At 41.8% G+C, this 25,784-nt stretch overlaps 1 protein-coding gene and 3 long non-coding RNA genes across 10 annotated transcripts in view; 1 reads left to right on the top strand and 3 right to left on the bottom strand.

Moving 5' to 3' along the window:
* Nucleotides 1-1,971: 1,971 nt before the first annotated feature.
* On the bottom strand, nt 1,972-5,916 carry LOC112494623. 2 transcript variants are annotated; one of them, XR_003060228.1, is made up of 5 exons: nt 5,287-5,916; nt 4,538-4,609; nt 4,265-4,410; nt 3,909-4,132; nt 1,972-2,687 (listed from the first exon to the last, which is right to left on the bottom strand). It is a non-coding gene; the product is annotated as an uncharacterized LOC112494623 (long non-coding RNA). The 2 variants fall into 2 exon arrangements; XR_003060229.1 differs by having other exon boundaries at nt 4,538-4,604.
* Nucleotides 5,917-11,751: 5,835 nt separating this feature from the next.
* Nucleotides 11,752-14,275, bottom strand: LOC107269571. 2 transcript variants are annotated; one of them, XR_003060231.1, is made up of 4 exons: nt 13,970-14,275; nt 13,780-13,903; nt 13,420-13,659; nt 11,752-12,005 (listed from the first exon to the last, which is right to left on the bottom strand). It is a non-coding gene; the product is annotated as an uncharacterized LOC107269571 (long non-coding RNA). The 2 variants fall into 2 exon arrangements; XR_003060230.1 differs by lacking the exon at nt 11,752-12,005 and having other exon boundaries at nt 12,242-13,659.
* A 297-nt stretch (nt 14,276-14,572) lies between these two features.
* LOC107269587 lies at nt 14,573-15,302 on the top strand. The gene is made up of 3 exons (XR_001538081.2): nt 14,573-14,710; nt 14,851-15,068; nt 15,153-15,302. It is a non-coding gene; the product is annotated as an uncharacterized LOC107269587 (long non-coding RNA).
* Nucleotides 15,303-17,860: 2,558 nt separating this feature from the next.
* The window catches only part of LOC107269569 (lachesin), a 22,728-nt gene continuing 14,804 nt past the window's right edge, over nt 17,861-25,784 (bottom strand). For 3 of the 5 annotated variants that reach the window (XM_015743570.2, XM_025086876.1, XM_015743571.2), the window contains exons 4-11: nt 24,803-24,988; nt 22,176-22,259; nt 21,066-21,189; nt 20,946-21,008; nt 20,171-20,308; nt 19,486-19,605; nt 19,065-19,235; nt 17,861-18,499 (exon numbers count right to left, since the gene is read on the bottom strand). In XM_015743570.2, the coding sequence (XP_015599056.1) occupies nt 18,210-18,499; nt 19,065-19,235; nt 19,486-19,605; nt 20,171-20,308; nt 20,946-21,008; nt 21,066-21,189; nt 22,176-22,259; nt 24,803-24,988 (1,176 nt within the window). In that variant the 3' untranslated portion in view covers nt 17,861-18,209. The remainder of the gene's footprint in view (nt 18,500-19,064; nt 19,236-19,485; nt 19,606-20,170; nt 20,309-20,945; nt 21,009-21,065; nt 21,190-22,175; nt 22,260-24,802; nt 24,989-25,784) is intronic. The other 2 variants (XM_015743572.2, XM_015743573.2) reach the window with 2 other exon arrangements.

Raw genomic sequence — 25,784 nt, 5'->3', positions numbered from 1 at the left:
GAAGAAATAAATATAGAAGACGAAGAAGGTTGGAAATGGATATAGAAATGAAGAAGTGAGAATAAGATAATAAGAAAGAAATTAAATTGCCACCAACCACTGAGCAAGCTCAGCGGAAGAGGCGGAAGGGCAACCCCCGACACCATGGTCTTAAGTCTAGCTGCACTAACCGGATGACTACTCTTATATGACTACTTGAATTAATATGCTCGACCCGACCAAAGGAATAGGAAAAGTAAGACAAATACAATGGAAAGTGAGAGGGAACAAAGCGAAACGAGAGAAAAGAAATGAAGATAGAAATAGAAAAGTGAAGAAGTAGAAAAGTAAGAAATCGAGTTATAAAAGTGGAGAAGAAATGAGGAAAGAGATAAATAAGAAAGTGAAGAATGAAAGATGAAGAAATAAGGAATTAATGAAGAAATAAATATAGAAGAAGAGGAAGAAGAAGGTTGCAAATGAATATGAGGGGTATTTCCAAGAGACCAGTATAGGAGACCGGCTCGAGGAAGAATGAGCGCTCGGAGTCGGGCCCTGCCTCGAGCGCCCCCACCATCCGCTTGCTCCCACTCGCGGAGTCCTGAGCGAATAATTTGCGCGCACACAATTTTGGGCAATTTCCAGTACTTCTAATTATTCTTGGACAGGATTTCTGACTTCCGAATGTTAATATTTAACTTTATTGATTTAATAAATTATTTTAACATTCCGAACGCGTAGTTTATTAATATTTCAATTTGAGCGTAATTTATTTTCGACATTCTACAATTTCAATTCGGTATATTTAAATAAATTTCGAAAGTAAATGAAGATCCAATAATATTTAGTAACATTTGGAAAACTTTATTCCACGTTTCGAATTTTCAATAATTCTGTGCAACTGATTTTTCCCTTCTTCTTTTCACGGGTAATACAGCTATTCGCGAATGGCAAAAATTAAAAAACAATAAGAAAAATATTTTTCTGTCTTAATGAATACTTTGCAGTCATTGCATAATAGCAATGAAGCAATTAGAAAAACATAAGAAGCATATAAAAAGTATGTTTTCAGGTATTAAAAACATAAATTTTTATCTTTTAACGCTAAATTCCCGAAGATTACGAAAAGTACTGCAAATACATTTCCCAAGAGAGCAATTTACCAAGAACGAATATCATTGTAAGAGACAAACTTTCCTTGCTGCATCGTGCAATTTCCAGAATACAGCATCTACCGCAAGTAAACCAAGGGGTTCGTACGAAATTCGAAAACGATATTTTTACAAGAATAGAAGTTGAAAGTTCTTGTAAAATATGAAAAACCGTCTCAATTACTTGAATTCCACACCTGTTCAAATGACAGCTACTCCTACACGGCCACCATTGTCATTATTTACTGACGTGCACGCGTGGCGTACCAGTCGACCTTTATTTTCCGCTTTAAATATACATTTGCATCGATTGCGGTTTGTCGTGGTGGAATAGGCAGAACTAGAGAGTCATCATAGTAGGAAGGTTTGGAGTTCGGCTGAAGAGCAGTAGGGGTAACTTTGCCGAGTAGGGGGTTGCGGCTTGGGAGGCTGGACGAGAACACGTGGGTAATATTAGCACCAGCGATTAAACCAGTCCCCAAGCTGACACTAATATTGTGCATGTCATTGCCTTGCGGTCGGGCTGTGTTCTATGTTTATAATATGAGCATTAAGCACTTTTTTTTTATTCCGTTCATGCCGCAAATACCGTAGATGAGCCTACGTGAAACATGCATATGTACGTCTGCGCATCTATATGCATATTCTGAGTATACAGGGTGTGTCGCGACGCACCTTTATTCAAAAGATAATAAATTTTGTATAAAAAAAAATCCAATCTACGAAAACTCCATATTGAAAAAATATATAATACTTACTGTATACGGTGACGATTTCTGTGAAAATTCAAAAATTCAAATAACGAGCCCTCAAGCAATATTCTAATTTTCTCACCCTATACAGTGTACGGTATTTTATACGTGGGTGATGTGATTTATACGTCGCGAGTCGGTCCATTTAGAACGGGCGTACATTATCATAGGGGTAGGTATAATTTTCGTGCAATTTGGTTTTTGAAATTAAAAAAATTCTCCACGTCACACAAAGTCCATCCGAAGAGGATGGTGGGCGAACGAAGATGGCAAGAGTAGGTTTTTATAATTTTTCTCTTCCACTCTTCTATTTTTTTTGGTCATAATTTCATATATTCTTTTTTTTTTTTGCTTCACACGAATCGCACTATTACCAGAGGTGGTGGCGTGAAACGAGGAGTCCCTTCCACAATTCTCTGGATCTGTCGGTTCGGCTTAATCGTTTCCTATGCACTCGGCTGTGCCCATTGTCGGGCGGGCTCTATAATAATTTAATGCCAGATATAATAAGTTACTTGCTGTCTGGCAGTCAGCCAGCCATCCAGCCACCCTTCCAGTCAGCCAACCAGCCAGCCATCCCTGGTCCCTATTCATTCGCTCACTGAATACCTCTAACGCAGTTTCCCTCCAAGCGGATGGACTGTGTGAGCTAACACGTCACGATTCTCGATACCGTCGGCTTAAATGAGCCTTAAACGTTCTCCAATTGGCGTAATCTGACAAACGTCATCGGTGACAGAATATCAACCTGAAGATCATGGTCCAGCAGTCACCGGTGGAGACGAGCCATTGATCCTGGTGAAATCTGAAAAATTCAGAAAGGTCCTGAATAAATTAAAGTCACGAGGACCTGGCATAGTGATACATAAATGTTTCAGAGATCCTGTGGAATCTTGGATGCTGAGAAAAGTGGTCCAGAGCATCCACCAAATGTTTGGCTAATGTTGTTTGAAGTGAAAGGTAAAGAAGGGAATGAAAACTGGGGCGAGAGAAGATAAAAAAAAACAGCAAATAAATACTAGACAAACAATCCTTGAGTAAACTCGGGATTTGAATAGGGAGTGAGAGAAGATTTAAGAAAGAGATAAGAAAACGAAAAGATCCGAGAGAGAATCCGTGAGAGATGGAATTAAGAGTCTCCTCGAATTTCAGTAACTCCGCGTTCCGTTCCATTCCCTTTCGTTCCGTTCGGAGCACCGATTCTCCTCGTCTTATCCGACTTAGGATTATCGTCAGCTGGAAATACGAAATTTCTCCAGGACGTAAAACGGCTCCGATTCACCAGGATGCTGAGTACCGAGGGCAGCGAGGTCTCTTTGTATTCTGAATTCATCCAGGATGCCGAGAGGCGTCGCAAGTTAAATTTTAAGTGCGTCAATTTAAATTCAATAATTTTCGGGCACTTTCTGTCTCATTCGCCTCTGCTCTCTCCACTTTCCCATTAAGTCACTATCTCTCCCTCTCTCTCTCTGTCTTGTAGAGTCTACAGATTTTCATCATCCACCTTGGAAGACGAACCGTGGAGCGATCAAGAGGAACGACTGTAAGCGCGACGAAGAGGAACCTCTCTGAAGAAGATGTAGTTCCATCCTCAAGGATGATGGAGAAGGATAGTAGGGTATTCGTGGTCGGACAGGGGTTGCACGCTTCTGAACTGGTTTGGAGGACTGGTGCTCAGGGTGGCGGGTGAGTTGCGCAGCTGTTCTGCGAATTAGCATACTAAACTTTATCACCAACAGCTCGACAAAGACGTGCCAAGACGGGTGAACTAATTTCGAAGATAGAATAAAGTTCGGATCGCTCCTAGGGTCTCTCGACTGTCTTCAAAAGCTATAACTTAACCGAACTGATATTAGAAATATTATCATCATTCTCATTATCATTTTCAACATCTTCATTAGCTATTGTAGCTGTTGCTACAAGAGTAAGATTTTTTTTTTCTTCTTCTTTACGTTCACTAGTGGATATTGCAACACTGGGCAGCAGGTGGGTAAATCTTTTTCTTCTTAAGTTTCAATAATTTCACCTCTCTGTCTTGCTCTGTATCACGCATCAGAAGCGTCTTGGTAGAATCAGGCGAACCATGCCGATTGCTTTTCGAGAGATGAATATTAACGAGGGCCTGAGGATCTTCATTTCACTCATTCTTCTCCTCTTCGCTTCTGCCTGAATTTTCATTCGAAGACGCTAGACCCTGAGCCTCATAAACTTTTTGCTCCTCTTCTCCTTTTGTGGCACTCGTCGAATTTTCTGTTAAGAAAGATCGTAATAGATATATTAGATGTATGTACCCTGATGACGAATAGGGCAGCAGAAGGACGAGGGCACTTTTGCGCAACAAGTAAACAGCGATATCGATCCTAGCGAATTCAATATAGATACCTGGACAAATATACCCAGAAAAGCACAAGTGGTGCTCTGGTTTACGGGTACTTCTTTATTTTCCATTTTTTTATGCCCTCTTGCCTCGGTATCCCAACTCTTTACGTTCCCAAGTCCGATGTGGCATACGAGTGTAGGTGCCTAAGCTGCTTGAACACGTAAAGTAGACTTTATCGTTATATGAACCGACACAGAATAGTAAGTCTGTTGGCCTCAAAAAGCATCAACTATATTTGTATATAAATGTGGATACCAAATGGCGAATCTACTTACTCATACAAGCCGATACGAATTTTTTATCAGTGATCCTTGTCCGCTGGTCGCCCTCGTGCTGCTTCTTCTATCCTTAAAAATAATTGAAATATTGAGAATAAGAAAGCGAGCATAACCATGAAAAAGAAATCACTCAATCATATTGAATAAAAGAAGATCACGTATACTCGACCTAGTCCATACCTAAAAAGAGTTTAGGCAAAGTGTCCTAGTCCTAACCGTCTAAGATAGTAGATGATAGGTGGGTATACGTCATGTGGATGAGTATCAGGAATAGGTTCTAGAGAACATAAAAAGGATAGTAGAGTGCAGGGTGAAGGCTTTAGGATCGGTGAGACGGTAGCAATAGGTAAGTAGAGGTTAGACAGGTAGTAGGAAACAAAAGGAAGAAAAGAAGGAAGGAAGAAAGGAAGATAGGTACCAGGTATAGAAGGTAGATAGGGAAGCGAAGGTCTGTCCGCAACACGTCTCCGCTCTCAAGCAGCACTGCCGCCCGGAGGCATCGAAGTTTACTTACAACTCCACTACCAACTTCTCAATATTCATCCCAATTATACAGTGCAGTTACACCACGACCCCCATCTGCACACTAAGAGCAGTACAACTATGGGCATGTTATAAATTGCCAAGTTTCGTAAATTCGAAATAAGGTTCCCGTGTTCTTAAACATCATCAGACATAATAAAGCAGAATGTGTTGTTGCCGAGTAAGCGTGATATTGAATTTTTTAAGCTAAAAGATTTACTTACAAACTTTTAAATGAATTAGATTCAATTGGATAAACTTCTTCTCTGCCCTTACAAGAAGGTATGGATTTTTATCATCGGATTCCGCAAGTTCTGGCCCTCGAAAATATTTTCAGTTGGAAAATATATTAACGTGGCTACGGCTGTTACGCACAGTCGAATTTCCCGCGCATTTCACGCGCTCGCTGCTTTGCTCGAATGGGTCCACTTCCTTCTTCTGTCTCTGTCGTCCTTTTACTTTGCATCTGAAAATTTGTATTCAATTTCGGTACAACTGTTTTGTTTTACTCAGTTTCCCTGCATATATTACCTAGTGAGACGTGACTGGCTTCTTGAGTGAATCTTTATATTATCGGTGCGGCTTTACTCTGCATCCCTTAGAGGGTACCGGAAGCGCCTGCCAGGGCCAGCTATTACTTTTTTTTTTTTTTTTTTTTTTCTGTATAATAATGAGAAATTCACACGTCGCTCCTTTCATCTCTGATGCTCCCATCAGTCTTCGGAGATTCCAATCACTCGTTTCGATGTACAGGACCAATCAGGAGTATCACACTATCGGAAGTGAGTTCTGCCATTGAAATCAAATGGACAAGCTAACTTCAGTTAGCGTAATACTCCTGAATAACCCTGTATATGTATAGACAGGGTTACCTTAAATTCAATTGTTTGGTTAGATACTTGGCTCGTAGTTTGGCTGCTCTTGATTAAATTGGGTTATGTTTATGTTGGCCAAGGCTCGGCACGAGTTAGAATGCACTGCTTACCCTTAAAGATAATGTACCTTTAGGATCTAAGCCATTGATCTGCCAGACATCAGACATTGAGTTATTCCACGTCAACTTCAGCTACTTGAACTGTAACAACAAGATCAGAGGTTTAAAATTACTTGGATTCATTTCGATCAATTAATATGCATTGATTTGAGGTTATTCAATGGTTATCTACTTTTAGGTTACAGTCGAGCGAAATTATGCACTTCCGGTTTACATCGTCGAAATACCCGGAAATGTATTTCGTTCTCTTGGGAAGTAAGGTACATAACTCAAGTAGTCGAGGACCAAGCTAGTCAGGTTATACATTTTGGTGTATGCATTTATATCCGTTTGCGATAGCAAAATCGACTGTCGATCGAATATCGATGAGATGGGAAACGTTTAAGAAAATTTCTTATATTCATGTTCACGACTGGGCGTCCCTTGAGAAAACTGACGGCGTCCATTTTCTCAAAAGCATTCGTCCCTTTGTCAGGGAGTAAAGCGAGAGAGAACAAATGTATGAAAAAAAATGGAAAGAAGCCAACTGACAGTGTTCAGGAATCCAACGTAAAATTCCTAAAATTCGATACGTGAAATCTGCGATCTTCAACGATTTAGCACGGATACGAACCTTCGAAGGCTTTCGAAGTGTCGGTAATGGTCGATGCAGGAATCTGTGTTCAGAACCTCCCTTGCTACATACACTACTCTCAATGGTAAACAATTTAATCTCTTCATGATAGTTTCCTCCAGCATTGTCACTCCGTGATTCCTCTTTCTTCCATAGCTGTCGATTCTTTTAATTCTCTCTTTCGCTTATCAAGTATATTGCTGCTTTCAATGTATACAGATATAGAAATTTGCATCGATAGTTAAAAGAGAGAAAGACAGCAAGGAAGCCTGATCACTGTAATAAAAGAGAATGCTTCAGAAAGGAATTCTGCTCCCTGATGTCGCCGCATCGATTGCCAAGAGAGACGTCCGGGAACCTAGACTAGATTGTTACTCGAGATTTTCAAAGTTAGGTTACGTTAGGTTGAGTTAACAAAGTTTTCAGTAGTGCGTGGGATCACGTCACAAGCAAAGTTTTAGCAAGTTGCACTTCCACCTTATTTCCTATCGCGACGCTGATTCCTTTCTCTTTAAAATCTTTTATTCTCTTTGGTAAACAAGAGATAACCTTACCTCTTGTCATCATCTCCGTCCACTTATTTGGATAATTGCAACACGAATGATATTCACACACAGAGCCACAGTCACTGAGGGTATACATGTATACCTGATTTATACATATATTCATTTATATAGTATATAAGGGCTGGATAATAAGTCACTTACACGAATCCTGGACTCAGGAGGGTTGGCCGTACGCCAGTTCTATTCGCGCTTCGCTTGTTCCGATCCATTCTATGCCGTGCACGTCACACGCATGACGCTCTTAACTAAATTATGGATAAAGTAGTACGATTCCCGGTGTAAAACGGTGCCCTACCGCGAGACTAGATGGCACTCCTGAAATTCAATGACAAACTTCCAGCACAATGGCGATCAGGGATCTTTGAATATGTCCGCGAAAATTCAAAAGTACTGATCTGAAAAATGTTAATTTTAATCCACTGATTTTGTATCCCTGGCTCGCCTTTGGTCTGTACTTTTGATTTTTTCATTTCCTTTTTTTTTCGCGCTTACCAAACGAATTGTTGCTGATTCTCTTGCGCTATGCACAATGTGCCTATCGAGGTAGGGTTCGTATAAAGTTAGCAAACGTCCATTTGTAATTTAGACGGACGTGCGTAACACTGACGTAATTACCCTTTTCGGAAATGTCATTTGCCAGTGAGCAGTGGAATATGCACGTATATGATACATATCCGAATGCTGTTGAAGTATCCAGTGCGGGCCGGATAATTTTGTCATGCGCGAATTATTCAGGAATTAATAAACGAATTTCGGGTTATTAACCCCCCCCCCCTAAATAGTACATAAAACCAAATGAAAAACATAATTTGAGCGATCAACCGGAAGAATAAAGAATTAATTTTTATCCCTGGTTATGTATATACGAGACTTACTAAATGTGATAAAAAAATTTTTAAAGGGATCAAAGGATTTTTGTTCTAGTATATTTAAAAAAAATTTCTTTATGGTAATTCGTCTAACATCATAATAATAGTATTCCAATGCCTGCGAATTTCATGTATCTCGTTCCTATGTAAGGTGTTCTCCTTGAGACAAGCCAAAGAACATAGATCCATAATTAAAAAAAATGTTGTCCGTACATTATCTAAATGATGCAGTAAAAGAATGAAAAAAAAAAATTCTAAAATTTATCAATTAAAAAATCATTGTGGTAATGTTTGATCCGAAAGAAGTGTCTCGTAGAAATCTTATCCACTTTTACCGCCTGAAAGCTGAAATATCTCGAAACGTTATTGTTATTTTAACAAGAGTAGTATATCTGTATAGTACATTTTTGACTGCTTTAATTTCGTGTATCTCGTAAACTAGACGGTAAATAATTACAAAAATTTGCACGCACGATCGTTTAGCACCTCCCAAGAATATATACAAAAATTCAAATCAATATTTTGAAATTGTTCGAGTGATCGAACCACCTTAAATTTCATACGAATTAGCTTAATTTATGATTCACGTAGTCGAAGTTCCGCATCCATTGTTTTTTTTTGAAATTCCATTTCCTAACTAAACCTAAAAGAACCCGAGCAAGATAAAAAACTAAGGGCGTAATGTATAAAATAAAAAAGAGGCTAAACGCAAACGTAGGCGACATAGAGCAGCTATCTGTAATCAAGGAAAATTAGCGCGTACCGGAGACATTTAATTACAGACAACCTCCTCGCTAATAGCCAGCCCCAGCAACGCGATATTTCCGCAAAGGAAAATTCCACGTAGCGCGTCGCACCGCAGGTGCATTTTAGGAGCGTTTCTCCTTTAAGGATCCTTCATTAGGTACGACGATAATTCTCCTGCAAGGATGCCGAGGATCGATCGGTACGGCGCATCGCGACGCTTCCAACTCCTTTGACAATGAAAATACCTTCGTTATTAATTATTGAGCCTCAGAAAAATATCCCATTTTGAATTATTACCACGTACCTGGTATCACTGTAGCGGCTGTAACCAGTATATTATAAATGATCTTACAATATAGATATTTTTAACTTTTTCTTTTCCCTTTCCCGTAACTCCAATAACAAGACGAAAGCCCATTATGTTCGTCCGAGTACATTCGAGTTCAAAAATACAATGCCTTATCCCTTAAGAGTGTCTAAAGATTCCTTAACGCCGTAGCTAGTCAGTCCATGTCCAGCATCGCATTTGGTATGAAATCCTTGGCTCTGAGGAAGCTGTTAATTAACAGTCTCTCGAAGCTAATACGGAGCCAGAGACCATAAAGATAAGGGATGAAGTGCTCCGAGGGTCATTCGAGTTACGGTATATAGCTGAGGGAGGTTTCAGGAAGATGAGTGACGACGTGAGCGAGAGAGAGAGGGATAATCTTAAGAAAGAAGGCAAAGAGTAGGAGAGCAGCAAGAGAAAGACAGACGGACGGATTCGAGGAAGAAGGGGAATCCCCGATGGTTGAGGGTTGAGAAAATCTCTGCGGTTTGAAGAGAGACGACAGAGGGTGGAGAAGGAGCTACCCTCTTTCCCCAAACGTCTTCACGCTCATTCGCCGCCTCCTCGACGGGCCTTCGTTTCATCCCTTACAACCGTTTGCAACTCACTCCTCACTAGCTGTTAAAGCTCGTCATGCTTGTCGCTCTTGTTGTTGTTGTTGTTGTAGTTTGTTATCTCGAGCTGTTTCCTGGCAATTGTCCTTCCCCCTGGTACAGTCTGGTTCCTCCTGCCCCTCAGCCGTGCCTTTTCCTACTTGTCTACCTCAGTCACTCCCCACCGTCTTCTCAATCTACCCTGGTCCTCTGCAGCCCCATCTCCACGTCGCAGCAACCACCTGGACTTGTTATCTGGCGAATAATTCAATAACTGGCATGAAGTTTCTAAAAGGGAATTTCACGGTTTAAAGAGGGGAAACAATAGGCAGCACAGCGGGTGGCGTTTCGCCTAGCAGACGGAGAGGATGAGGATGACTTCTATGCCTGGTGTCGTTTTCATGAAATACACAGGGACTGCCGAAACTGTCTCCCATCCACCTTGTGTACCAGTGGCACGGGCATCGCCGACGAGGATCTCCAAGAGTCCTTCAGTCCTCAGAAACATCCAGGATCGACCTAACGGATATTATCAAAACTGCCGGTTCCTGGATCCTGGACCCAGTGGAAGAATTTTCAGCATCCACTCTGAGAACCACTGGACCCACCCCGCGTGGCAATACTTTAGAAAGTAAGGAGACACAAATTGGAGATTAGTAAGGTAAAATTAATAGGATGCGGCCTGACAGGAGAGCACTGCCATCCACCTGGGGTCCAGAGGATTCACCAGGCAGTGTCGGCTACTCGGCTCTGGCAGGTCGACCTGAGACCAGGACTTCTTTTTGCATACCAATACGTATACCTTGTATCCCTTTTAAACTTCCTTCTGAATTTTACAATAGCCGTTTATAGAGGCGTACACACCAGTCACCCTAGAACCAGGAGTATACAATATTAATATATAAATGCTAAGCAATAACATCCAGCTTATCTGTAGTATTACTGTACTTACGTAGCTCATAAATATACCGGATAAACAATCCTAATCAATGAGTATCCTGATAATAAGGAGGCTCCGAATTATATTACTCGTTATTGGGCTAGGCTGGTATTATATGAAGTCATAATACGCAAGGCGTAATATCACAGGAAGCTCGAGGACGGAACAGAAGTGGAGAGATGATGGGTCTGAAGAGACGCCGAAGGGAAGAGACTCAACGATGGCATCGCGGGAAGCTATTCTGATTAACGAGGGTCATTCAGAAAGTAATGCTCACCGGCCCATTGTGCCACCATCAATGACCCCTTCTCGATCATCTTCTTTCACCTCTTGAAAATCCTTTTACGCTCGATAGGTACGACTGTGCATTCAGTCTGTGGATTCATATCTCTGTCCTTGTTTATCTTCATATATATGTATATATATATATATATATCTCTTTCTCTCTCTTTTTCGCTCTTTTATACCGTCTAATTTCATTCTCTGACTATCTTTCTTCTGTACTCACTCACTTACTCATTCTTTTGTGTAGTGCATATATATATATATATATATATATATATATATATATATATGTTTCTCTCTTTCTCTCTTCCTCATCCACAGCATCCAATAGTCGGACTGCAGGACCGCCCACGACGCAAGACCTCCACGCCGATAAATCCTCATTGTCCTTAAATCTACGGCAGGACGCGAACTCCCGAACTTCCTTGTCTTTTTCCTCTAGACTTCAAAATCCTCTTCGTCGACCTTTATCCAAATACAGATACTGCTGTTACCTGGTAACTGTCAGTATCAATACGGGAACCAGTACCGTGTGATTACGGTAGTATAGAAATTGGATTGATCTAGAAAGAAATGTGTTAAGCGTAATAAAGGTATTGTACGTACCATGTTCTATGCACTTAATATCAGGTACAAGGTCAGTCAGAATTTTTCAAAGAAATTTCGGCTAGTGCAATAGGCCTGAATAAGCCTGTGTATAAATAAATATATATATATATATATATGTGAAACGGTACCTTGATGTAAAATAAAAATAAAATAAAAACTATGAACTGCACAACTCCAGCTCGATGCGCCGATGAGAAATAAAAATAAATATTTGCCGTGTGACGGGCCAATTCTCCTCGGCCTGTTTGCATTGACCCTGCAGGCGAAATTCGAGAAAACCCGGAAAATATTAGTTTTCATGAGAATATTTCAGCTGCGTAGAATTTCTGACTGTTGGTCGCTATTGAAAATCTCTGCTTGAGCGACTTGTCCCTTTTTTTTTCAAGAGATGGATAATACCTGCAACAATGATTTCGATTACTGTATCATAATTAGAAAATGTTTATATAATTAACGATATGCATACAATATCCCATATTTATTGGCATAAAGAGAAAAATATATTTAACGTTACGTATACAGGATAATATTGTTTATACATTTCGTCCATAATGAATATATATTTTGTAGCAATTTTTATATTGGGTTTTGGTAAATATACATTTAACGTAGAAATAAGTAAACTATTTTTCTTTTGTGAAAGAAATATTTGCAAATACTATCTGCATCTGGAGGGATGCTGGTAATTTTTTTTTTCCAGATTGGTTCTGTTCCCACTTAAATCAATATTTGAAATGCCAAGCACGAGCTGTCGTTTGACAAGGGGGAGACACTTAGGTATAATTCGTGAGTCAATGAATAATCGGATGGTTTTCATGTAAAGTCGACGCATGTATTCACATATGTATATCGGATGCTGCGTGCACGTAAATTCTGGGCTTTAATCCTCGACTTTTTCTCTCCTATATATTTAACTATATGTAGATGCATGCGCAGCATCAATAATGCACAATACATTGCGGTCAGATTCCAACGTCACTCAAATGTCACCTACTCGTCTCCACCTGTCACTCGATTATTCATAGGACACGAGATAGCGTGGATTATACGTGGATCGGGATCATTCAAATTTTCCTAATAAATCCAGGTCGTTGTGCAGGACTATTATTTTATTTATTATTCCTTTTACTTGTATAACTACCGATCGGACTGGGTAGTTAAATCGAATATTGCGAACAGCCGAGATCATGAAACGAGGAAAATAGATTTGATATTTGACGTAAATTGTTGTCGGAAATGCAATTTTTATCGATTCAGTTATCTCTATAGATGGATACTGAAAATAATAGTGACCGTGTAGCTGTGTCCCACTTGTTGCGCCTCCATAGCAACTTGCGGCCAATTCGAGATTATCTTACTTTTTGAAGAGGTCCACAGCATAAATGAAAGCAGGTAGAAAAATTTACTCGAATATATGAATAAAATATCGGGATAAGACACCGCCGTGTTAAATAACAAATTTCGGAGTTTGAATCAAAAACAAAATTACTGTCGTTTAAAAAACAATTCCATTTCATGGGCGTGCCGAGGACAGCAGTTTAACGACATTAATCGTGACATCACGGGCACACGATATCGGTATTGGTAAATTGCAGTGAGGAATAGTTGAGATGCACTAGAATGTATTGACGAATTGAGACTATTGAGTTGTATCGGATTCATAGGTACGTATATCGTTCATCGGGACGCGTCTGGCCGCAAACGAGAACAAGAACTTAAGGACTGGGAAGGTAGAAGCATCATAAATAATTATCCATGAAGGAAAAGCCCGATGCCGTAGTTTGAAAGACTCGTGAAAACTTTATAATCGAACCTGGTCAGGTGTGGTTGTGTATCGAGTAACTATTCAAGAGCAGCAAAACGATCCCGGAACTGGGTTAGCGAATTCCGGTTTAACGTCTCGCTCGATTTGATGGGTTTCCGTCTCCGCACTCTGCACCAGAAAATCGCTTTCCATTTGCAAAATCTGAAGCACGTCCCGCCGTTTCCTTCAGCGAAATCATTGAGTCCCGAACGAGCTCGCGTAGACGTGTATATGTACCCAGTTATCTTCCTGAGAAAGTAAGACTTGAGTTAGGTCAGGGTTAGGTTGTCTTGAAATTAATTGAAAACAAAAAATCCCAGTCAACATATCCTACCTGGATTTTCTAAATACGTAAAAGAAAAAATTTACCTTAGACAGTTTTTAATCTGACAGGATTTTTCTTCTCGTTTCTGACGTGTGCAGTCTCTATTCCACCGTAAACGCAAAGCAGATGTATAAAAGAGGAGATGGACTATGAACCAATGAAGAGGATCTAGAAGAGAGCATAGCAAAAGGAAGTAGAAAAGGAATAAAGCGGACCGTGGACGAAACGGCTTACGTGTACTTTCATTGGAAGTAAACAAAGTCCAGGGGCATTACTTTACGAGCTCGGAAGGACGTGATCCATTTCGTCGTTAATGTGACGTGCGAAGTGTCTCTATAAAAGCGCCCACTTTTCTTTCTTCCCTTCTTCCTCTGCGTACCACCGTTCCCGTCTTTCTTTCACGTCTTGTCCACCTCTTCTCACTCAAGCTGATCTTGTTGCACACCTATTACTTCCTTCTAGTAGAGGAGACTACGATTTCGGCAAATTGGAAGGAATTTACGACGTTCTCCTGTCATCGAGTGCGGGCAGCCATACGGACTAAATCGGACACGGAAAAAATCTTACCGAATCTTTGGACAAGATAGGAAACTCACGTACAAAATTGTTAATTATTATTATAGAAAGACAAGTACATCTGATCGCGTATCGGTTAAAAAATAAAGCATCGATATACCGTAGTTCCTATTACGTTGTGTTATGTAAGAAAATATACGAATACTGCATACTGTGTGTATAGCGACGAGATGGAGAACTACGTTCAGTTTTATTTCGACCACGGCGCCACAAGAGCGCGCCACTGTCCTCGCGAGTCTTTTGCCATCGGGCGAATGGAAAAATGCGATTCCTTCGAACCCGGGAGCTTTTCTTCAGGGGTTATAAATCACGTGAGGTGGGAGAGAAAGTCCCCGCGCCCTCGCGAAGCTTTTTCCCAAGCTCGATAGCGAGAACTGGTAACGCAGCTACTATACCTAGGTATACTAACGTCCTTCTATATCATTTTCTCTTCCCTCTTTTCCTTCTTTCCTCTTTCTCTTTATCATTCTCTTACTCTATCTCCGTACCACTTCCACTAATTTTCTTCCAACGCAGCAGACTCACACTCACTTTTTCAGGACTCCAACTGGCTTCCTAACCTCAACCTGTCACGATCTACCCATGCACGAGAGGCACTAGCACGTCCTGTCACACGTATGTAGTCCCAACCTAATGTGGGACTCATTCGCTATGTATATGAATGCTCTTGGCACTCAAATGGAAAAGGGTTCTCGCATCGTGAATATGAATTCATTTAAAGGCTTTACACTATATCCAGCCCACTTTAACCTCAACGGTAGGATAATCATTTTGTGCCAGAGGGTTTAACGTATATACAAGGGACGATGCCTGATGATATTGACTTTTCATTTTGTTTAAGAGTGTCAGAACGAAAGCACATCACTTTCCAAGCGGCGAATGTTTCTTCCTCGGCGGAAATTTAGCGGATATGAGACTTATCGTTCCTCGCCTGACTTCCCGTCGAAGGACTGAGGAGTTCAGACATCTTGCCTTACAGTTGTTCTGCCTGATATTCTTGTCAGGCATGTAGAAAAATAAATCCGTGTTGTCAGCGTGAAAGCGAGATCATTTTAATTTTTTTGTTATTTCTGTGATATTGCAGGAAAAAACGAAGAGAAACACACGTACGATGTCCAATGCCATTACCGAATATTGTGGACACTAGTAGAACATACTGAAGAAAAAAAAAAACAACAGGAAGGAAAACAAACTGAAACCATAATGGCAATTTTGACTCGCCGCAGGCACTGAATTGCGTTGTCGATGCGAGTGACTGTTTTTAACGTGTTGCTGAAATGGTTTTACTGTTTAATACTCGCGTCCAAAATTGTCACTCTATCGACTGGAAATTGCCAAATTTAGCGTTACGACTTTTCCGGACGCGTATAGTATACTAAGCGTCGTATATAGACATGTGTAGCACCTACCTGCGCCTCGTGGAAATTCTCCGACAGTTATCAAAGGGAATCTGGGAATGGCCGGGTACAGGGCATAGGTACGACGTCAAATGGCGTTGGCGATGCAGCATATTTTATTAGAAACAAATATTCATGTCACATACGAGGCACCGGCTGGTGCCAAGTGTTTGACTGTTAGCCTTGCGCCGGCGGTGCACGTGCGTGAGAGCGAACCTGGCATATTCTCTCGCTTCTATGTCGCCTAAGAAGTATAAAACGATATTGAACAGATTTTCCAAGGTTCAACCTCTTCTACCTTCGCTACCCAGTCAGGCAGCTACCAGGTGGGCTATACCCAGTCTGGCTACGTAGGCTACATGGTCCTGTAGGCTACATGGTCCTGTAGGCTACATGGTTCTGCTGGTGCTAGACGAAGGCAAATTTTTAAATGGATTCCTCGCACTTGTCCTCCTGCACCCTTTTATTTTTCAGTTTAAAGATTTTTCCAGGTTCCACGAAATTTTCATTCTTTTCCTATGGTACTGAAGAGAGAACAAAAAATAAGAACGGCAGAGAATTCGACATATCGGAATATTACACATTCGATTCAAATTGATACTGCCGAGCCCTGTGGCTTCTTGGTATTGGAAGTGGATTCGGAGGATCTGACGGGGGATGATTCCGATGCTTCGCATTTCACGTAACCATTATATTACAGCTACCGTCGGGTAATAATACCGCGGAATTACTGGGATCTCAAGTTCTCGAAAGAAAGGAAATAAAATCAGCATAAAGCGAGCCACCAAATGGCGCCACCGGTCCTTAATGAAAGTACCAGTGCGGGAACGAAAGCACGGCCCTTAAATTAATTCGCGATGAATTACGTCTGCACCAGCTGTTCGAGCAGTTGTGTTTATTTATGAAGGAACTAAGATCCTGGCCAGACTCTTTAAAGGGTATAAGGATGACCGTCCCAGGATCGGCCTCCAAGAATTATTCTCGCGTTAGAAAAAGATTCCAGCCATATACTTCTTACGGTTGGTAATTGTATACATGTGTGTATATATATATATATATAAATTCCATCTCGAGATTTAAATTACGTTTAGCGTACCTAACCACGAAAATTGCTTATCCTCCAGGTGGCCACTTTACGGAGGCTTCTTATTTAAAATATTTATAACATCACTGGGTGTTCCTTATTGTTACTTATTGCACGGAAGGATCAAAGAAAAATCATCTCAGATTCGAATTGCCCAACGCGAACGAGGACTGGTATCCTTTTTGCAGCAAAGTTATTTCATATTATCCTTGAGAGGGACAATTGCGCTGTTATCTTTTCACGAGGTCATTGGCACAGGATGAGCGGCGGGAGTGAAACAATACTAAAAGGATTTTCTCAATGTCGGAGACGCTTGTAGTTTTCCGCTATGATATCCTTGAAAAGGTGCTAGTAGAATTCTCACGAGGATATTGTCAGCGGAGGATAACTCCCAGGACGGGAAAAGACCTTTAAACTCTCACTTTCGAAACGGATTATACTCTCGAAGGATTCACCCTTGGTTTGGCTCTACCCTTTTCTTCCTTACGCTTTTTACAATATTCCAGGCACGCGTATAAGAAAATTATTCACAGATTGATATTGCCTGCCTACAGGATTTAGTTGGTAACAGTCTTTTAGTACAGTGGCTAATCCACTTCAATTGATTCACTAAGGTATAATTAATTTTTCTACAATCAAGCCCTTGCCTCCAGAATTGATGAGCTATTGGAATACTTTTTTTGTCTCTCATTAAATTGCCTTACTTGTACGGGGGCTCTCCTATACCTTTCTGTAATTGCCTTTTTAATACTTTTTATTACTAATTATATTCACTCTTGATGTATATTTATACTATAGATTGTAATGCATTTTCCTTACTCGACACCCATAAAGAAAATCCAAGAACAATCCGCAAGCCAGGCGGGCGTCACCAAATTCTCATATCACCGGATTCTGACGAACCCGGTATGACCTGGGAGTAGTTGATTTATTTTTGGCAGTTGACCTCGATTACCTCTCGGTATGGGTAGCTGTGATTCTCTTTAATTTATCGCAAAAGGCATTGTTGAGACATACGATAGTAAATATATAATTTTTCGTGGAAAAATAAATAGTCCCACCATCATGAACATTATACACATTTTTATTACAACTAGAAATGGTAAGCCACTCAGGGAAGACGATACATCGCCACCGAAGACAAACAATATCTGACCGTAGGTCCCAAAAATTAGAATTCTCGTGATTCGCCGCCAGACGGCGACACTTGCTACTGCCGTTAGACGGCGACGAATCACAAGCGAGAGAGAGAGAGAAAGAGAAATAAAAATAAATATTCACACTGGTGTTCTTCGTCCTTTGCCATTTTACATCCCTCTTAATTCATTCGCAACCCTCTGCCACATACCCTGGGCAGACGAGTGCAAAATATCGATATGAAAACCCTGTGCCAATTCATTATCGCCATCTGGCGGATTTACCAGCGAAACAAAATCGCGAAAACAACAAGAATCGCGTTTCCACGTACTCTCGATACTATTCCCGCTGATGTCAATGAATTCTGAGGCCTCTTCTTCAGAGTCTTCAGAGCCGGCGATGCCGACGGCGTATGATGACCCACATGTCCGTGTACAGTATTGTCCAACGAATAGGGCGAACGACTTCCGCTCTCTCCGATTTCCGGTTCCGACGCCGATCCCTCGTCCTCCTCCTCGTCCGAGAATATCGGTCGCGTCGCCGTTTGGGCCTTTTGCGGCATTGAAATTTCTGCAATTTTTAAACGTGCAAACAATATCATCTGCGCATGCGCCCTGTCCACTTACGCACTCCTTTCGTTTGATCCCATCAACAACCACGATAGAAATTCCTGTCCCTCAAAAGGGGGAAAAAAAGATTGAAGATTGAAAAAAGACGAACAAAGTGGAAAAAAGATGGAAGGAGAGGTGGCGCAAGATCCTAAGGGTACCTCCGAGTGAAATTAATTTTGCGATTTTACTTGGCCAGTATTTTATCACCGTGTCGGCACCACTCCGTATCTTGCATAGGGACCATTTATCCTGAGAAGTCTGCGTGAGAAGAGGTACGACGAGAAAGGAGAAACGAAGAGAAGTGAAGAAAAAAAAATATATAAATAATATAATAATAAAAGGGTCAAGATTAAAATAACTGCCGAAGGTATTCGTCGAATAACGGGGATAGCATAAAAAGGAAAAAAGAAAATCTGACCTCAATCTCGGACTAGACTCCGAACGGATGTAATAAGTTATTCAGCCAGTCCGATAATAAAGATACATTTAGCTCCAAGAGCTATTTCGTCGCTCGGTATACCCACCGTACAATCGAATACTGCTCTCGACCTCGCCCAAAGAATTTTTCGCAGCGCACCTATAAGAGCCGACATCCTGTTTCTGAAGATTGCGTATGGTCAGCGTCATCCTGACCTCGAAGGTCGAATTCGCCAGTGCCTGAACCTCGTGTCTCGAGCTGGAGATGATCATAGCTCCTTTCACAAAGCAATAACGAGTCTCTCATAACAATTTTCACAATCACAAAATAGTGTGTGTATATATATATATTAACATTAAACAGAGACACGAATCCATCTCACAACGGTTCTTCAGAGCCATAATTTGTAAACTATCTATTGTAAAATTGTATCTATTCGAATTTCCATAAATCCACAAGCTCACAGCCATCGACGGGTTCTTGGCTCAAAGGAACTTCACTGTTAGCTAACAAGAAGATGAACTCACCATTATCCTTGACCCAATAATTGATCGACTTGGGGAAGGCCTCCACGAAACATTCCAGAGCCACATCAGTTCCAAGGGGTGCTCCAACCAGTTGATTGGGTACGTGAATCACCGGGGGAACTGTAAACCGTTTTAGACTCTGTGATTTTTTAGAACGCTAGTAGTCGTTTTAGTATTAGTAGCCGTGATACTAGTGCCATCGGTGGTATCAGTAAGATTGCTAATACACCTTTTCTATTCCTATTAACAAGAATGCTACTCCTATACTATGATACAATCTGACGTCGATACACTCCCTCTCTCTCAGCCCCAGTTGAGATGCTGCAGTTACTACGGCTACCGCAGTAACGCACCAGATGCATTACTACTACCCTATTCTACCAATACGTCCCAACCCTGGATCGATTTCCTAGCGTACTACTCACTCCCAGGCAAACCATACTGCCACCAGACAGCTGTATAGACGAGTATACTGACACTCTAAGATTTATATGAAAATCAATAAAAATCATGCTTCCTTAATACCCATTGACAATATCATTTTCCTCTACGAAGTGTATTGTAGGGTAAAATAATTAAAACCCTCAAACGGTAATTGATATTGAATGATTCAAAGAGATATTAATGACACCGTGAACGAGCATACTCTATCTCGGTACACTGTTAATTAGTCGTAATTACTTACAGTGAACATTAACCGTGATACGTTTACTTATAGATGGCGGAACGCCATTGCTGGCGATGCACAAATAAGCTCCCATCTCGCCTCTTGTGATCTTAGTCAGTTTCAAGATTTCACCCTGAAACTGCGCCACGGAACTCACTGTAATGAAAAATCAATAACATCCGTGAGTAATCACATTGATTTCTATATCTGACGAGCAACAGGGCTTATGGTTGGTAATTTAACGCGAAGGAATGTCCATTCGAAAAAGTTCGCGAAAAATCCGTTAGAGGCGCTTGGCTCGCGGGAAGCGATACGCGTATGCGGTTCATTCATGATGGCTTTGTGAACGCGACGGTCGGACCGTGGGAGCAGAGGCCCCATTGTGTATCAATGTGCACGGCGATAGCTGTTACACATTACGGGCTGATGTACAAGAATGAATCTAACACGGAACCCTTGCCCAATGAATTAATTGAACGTCAATTAAGGGTCGAGAGTTTCGAGTACTAGAGATGAAAATTGCCACAAACTGACTTTACCCCGGTCCCCCATTACCAAATCCACACCCTTATCAAACACCCCGTACATTTAAACCAGACGACGTACCGTCCCACCCACTTAAATATATAGTTGGATATTCCAGAATACATTTATCAGCTTGGCGGTAAGACTATCCGTATATAATTCTTCCGAGTAATCTACGAGCTATCTAAGTTTATCAACGTTGTCAATGGACGCTGAAATATCGAATATTGCTTCTAATCGTGACCCCCATGAATCCGCAGGTCTTCACCGTGGATCGATTTGGCGCTCATCCACTTCCGTACTTCCATTCGCACATTTTTATCTGCTTTTCCTGCAATTTATATATGGGAATGTATATACGTGATTTTTTCTCCTTTAACGTACTTACCACGTGTTTTCTGGCCGAGAGTACTGGCGCCGAACGCCTCGCGAATTATAATTTCCCTTCCACCCTCTCGGCGCCACATGACGCGCGGCGTCGGTATGCCCTGAGCACGGCAAGTCAACTTTACCTGCAACACGCATAACTCATCTTATTTCTGGTTAGATCATTCTTCGCAGATTTACGAATAGCTTGGCATTTCTTCTTCCACGCTTCCTGTTCTCTCGTTTCTTACTTGCATTCTATTTTCTTTTTTCCTTTTTTTTTCTCTCTCACAACTCTCACGCTCTTCCCACTGGCTAACGTTTTATGTCTTGTGTATTGCTGTTTTACCACTGTCCCATTCGAATTGCTTTCTACAATTTTCATGTGTTCCTCGTCGTACCGTTACCCTGGACCACGTGGACGTAGAAGCAAGCATCTAGATTGGATTCGATGAGAATTAACTGATAATGAAACAAAATAAAATTGAGTAAATACCTTGCGAGTGCGTGTGCGTGCGTGTAAGACCAAAATAAATGTAATCAAAGAGACTCCGGAATAATTTCCAGCCATGACACCTATCCAACGTTGAAAATCAAATCCGTGAACAAAGAGGCGTCGTGACGTCGAGAACGTCCCTCCACGTGTTCCTTTCCATCTTCCTTCGACTACTAAACCCGTACTCCGAGTCGTACCGTGAGAACTAGAAGACGGTGGCGCAACTTCGAAAGCTAATTTCGAGAAACGCAGACAACGGTAAGCTTCCTTGCAAATGAACGTTAATCGAGTTTTGCCGGCTCTTCATTTTCAAACGTTTGTCGTTTCGTCTCTCGGCGCTAACTGGCTTTGCGTCTCGTCCTTGTCTCTTAGTTTCGCGCTCCTGACGTTTCGCGTTATAGAAGTTTCCTGCGATAAGAAACGGCTGGAACAAGTAGAAAGGGGATATCAACGAATTCGCAAGACGAGCCAGAATCAACGAGTCTTCGAGGAGTGACGAATTTCACGCGTTCTCCTAACAACATCAGTTACCCATTTACTCGCTCGTTACCTGAAAATCCCGAGAAGCTTAAATCAAGAATACTTACGAGACACCGTGTATACAATATTATCACGTGTCTCGGAAAAGATTCTCACCTGACCACCCTCGCTGATCATGACGTCCCTGGAGGTTTCCTCGTCGACAAATTCAGGTGGCACCTGAACCGAGAGTGTCCCCGTCTGCAAAACGAAACATTCAAGTGCCACGTTATACCGGGTGTTTGTATTGTACGTGGAATGAAGTTGCTAGCTTTAAAAATTTCCGGGAGAATCGCTCGCGAATAATCACGGCAACGTTTACCGTCGAGATTGCGCTAAAACGCAAAGTGCTCTACGCGGGGATTCTGCGAAATCTCCCGTGGGAGATACGTTCTCCGTTACACTCTGTGTAGCCATGGCGTACTGGCGATTGCAAGATGACAAAAAAAAAAATAAAGAAGAAATTATACATTATTCTCGCGAAAGAGATAAAAGCATTAACGTTCATGAAGAATATCAATAGCGCGGGGAACATCTGTAAAATAGTAGGCAACGAAAGGAAAGAACCAAAAAAAAAAAGAAATTGCGGTCACCTGCTAAAACGTATATACGTTCCTCAATTTCTGTAGCGACGAGAGAAAAGGATCAAAGAAAAATCTAGGGAAAAATAAAATCCCTAGATATTTCAAGATACATACAAGCGTCCCTGGATATTTTTTTTAAGGAAAAGGAAGGCCCGTACCCGGCTGGCTGGAGGCTCTGAAAATGAAACGGACGTAGAGGATGCGAATGTAAAAAAACCTGGAACACTAGTGTAAAAATACTATAAAGGTACAAGAATGGCGCAAGGATTTTCGTTAATTAACGACCACCGCGTATTTCACGTAATAAGCAGCTAAAAGTCGTGTCGACCAAATGCGACAGCGCTGCAGCAATGCAAACCGATGATCTCGGCCAGTTGATACCAGCCGTTTTACGTGGTTCTCATGTTTTTTTTTTTTTTTTTCCATATCGCCCTTAAATAAGTTACGTATCTTCGTAAGCCCCCCTTCTTCGTCAAGCGCAGTTTCACGTTCTCGCGCGATTTTCTCACATCTCCCGGATACCAATGGAAAAGCTTTTTCTACTTCGCGGTCGCAGACCGGGAAAATAAATAAAGCCGGATCCATAGGCGCAACCCAACGGGTACCCGTTGTTCTATATAGCTGGACATAAAAGTCAAAGAAAAAGATATCTGTTTCTTTCTCCGACAACTTTGATTTGGCTCTTCTCTCTCTCTCTCTCTCTCTCTCTCTCTCTCTCTCTCTCTCTTCTTCCTTTGATTCTCCTGGGACCTCGCAAGAGTTTCCTCTCATACCCGCGTCTTCCGTTTCCTTCTCGTCATCATAAATGGATGACGGCTTCTCGCGAGAATAGGTATGGACCAGGGTGGCTGGTACTTCATTCTGTATCTCTGTTGCTACTGGTATACGAGTCAGTCAAGTTTGCCCGTGAGCTATGGAGTTTATTTAGACGCAGGTGGTCGGCAGATGCGCCCAGGTACTTTTACTACTTCGCAAACGTTTTCAGTAACGAACGCGTTACTAGAAAGGCCAACGGGAAATACCCCACCGAATTGCGGTGAACCCGTGGAACTCGAGTGAAATTACTAATTGGGACCTGGCGCTACTATTCCCGAGCATCTGGGCTAATCGATAATTCGGGGTAAGGACGTTCATCCGCCGAGGAGGAACAGGTATTATTTTCATTCGTCGTAATCGACGTGCGCTCAACGATCGAGTGAACATTATCGAGCAGAGGTATGCCTTCGTGAAAGAGCATTGAGTATACGTATTTATAATTTTCAATCTACCTCATTATGTATTTTTAATACTGATAAACGACCGGCAAAAAGTTAATCCTCCAAGGAAAGTGCAAATCTTGTTTTGTACATTCAGACGAATATTCGTTACAGACATAACCTTAAGATTTGATCTTGCTAGCCGTTCGCTTTTTGGCAAATCTATGTTAAAAACAATTTTTTAAATATTCCAACCAACTCTCTCTGGACGCTGTGCTCGTTTAAAAATTATTCCTTAATCTAATTGTTCATTCGTGTATTCGATATACAAGACTGGCGACTCCTGCAACGTCCTTGACGGTTCCTCTTCGTAGTCTCCAGGAACGTCGGTCCAGATCGAATCCGAGCGAGCGCAACAAGATCACAGTGTAATTCCGCAGACTGAAATCCATGAAAGATTATTTATACAGAACGGCAGAGTACGTACGTTGCTTGATAGAATCCTCAAAAGAATTTTCACTTGCTAATGCCGTCTCTTTTATTCAAGATTAACAATCAGCACTGATGGAAGATCTTCGACGCTCCTTCAACGGCATCCTGGAGTCTGTACCAAAGTCTGTTCCCAGCGGACAACCTTTAATTAACGCAGAGAACTCAGCCAGCCGGCACCTGGACCAGTTCGCTATCTCTTGAGAATATCGGTGACTGAAGGTGGGATTGTACCGCTGACGTCAACGGTCCAGAGACTGAAGTCGCGGGACCGTCATATTTTAAAGGACACGGTCGATCAGATGAAAGGCAGGACTGAGGAAAGGTTCAAATTAAGAGATGGACAATGGGTCCTTTCAATAGGAAAAACCGGACAATACCCTGGACTTACAGCCAGTGTCCAGTGAAATGGAGTCCTGGCTGGCTTACGGGCGCCCCGAGGCTTCTTTAAATAAGTATTAGAGAATTAACGTACCTGGCTTTTCATTGGATCCGTGTTAATCTGACACATGTAAACTCCGGCGTCCTCCAGCTGAACGCCCCTGATGTGTAAGCTCCAGGTCGAATGGTCACCGTGGGACACGGAAACGCGTGGATTATGCGTTATAACGTGATCGTGGATGGCCTGAATGGCTTTGGTGTCAGCCTTAACCCAACCGACCTGAAAACAGATTTTTTTACTCACTAAAATTTACTCCCAAAGTCGCCCCGGCGACATCCCCAGGGTACAAGGAGCACGAGATAGGGCGCACGGCGTCAAAGAAACCCTATATTTTATAGTCTGAGAAAATTTCAGGAAAAATATCATTTTTCTTTGTTTTTTCATATCTCTCTCTCTCTCTCTCTCTCTCTCTCTCTCTCTCTCTCTCTCTCAACATTTTTACTTCCACGCCTTCTTTTATATTTGAACCCCTACCCCCCCCCCTCGCCCAAAATCACTTCTTCCTTTCATCTCCCATGTACACCCTAATATCCTTTGCCTCCTCGCCTAAGTGTCCCACGGGCTGCTTCCACGTGCCCCATACAATATTCACACGGTGTACAGGTCTCAGTATATCCGGACGGTTTTCGGTAAGATGCAATAGCTAGCTACCTATCTAGCTACGCGAATATGTCTATACGCGTATACCAACGTGGGATAGGGTACATGGAATATTTCGCGGTGAAAATGCAAATGGCCACGAAGTTTCGGTCGGGCATGTCGGGTGGTGGAGAAATAAAAGAAAGAAAGAAGGAAAGAAAGAAAAAAACAAGGGCGTCGCCACGTACGACTGGCGAGACGCTCACGTCGGATATTGCGAGGTACGCGACGAATACGCATCTTTGCGATTTCCCGAAGGTATATGTATACATATAGCAGTATACACATAATATGACACTTCTGGAATGTTCTCGTAGCTACCTTCAAGCGCGCCATGCACCCCGTTCACCCTCTGCCGAAAGGAGCCTATCTGCAT

The sequence above is a fragment of the Cephus cinctus genome, unplaced genomic scaffold (genome assembly GCF_000341935.2).
Source record: "Cephus cinctus unplaced genomic scaffold, Ccin1 Ccin1_scaffold0678, whole genome shotgun sequence".
NCBI classification, from domain to species: Eukaryota; Metazoa; Arthropoda; class Insecta; order Hymenoptera; family Cephidae; genus Cephus; species Cephus cinctus.
The sequence above is the reverse complement of the archived record's forward strand: the minus strand, read 5'-3'. Positions and strand labels throughout refer to the sequence as shown.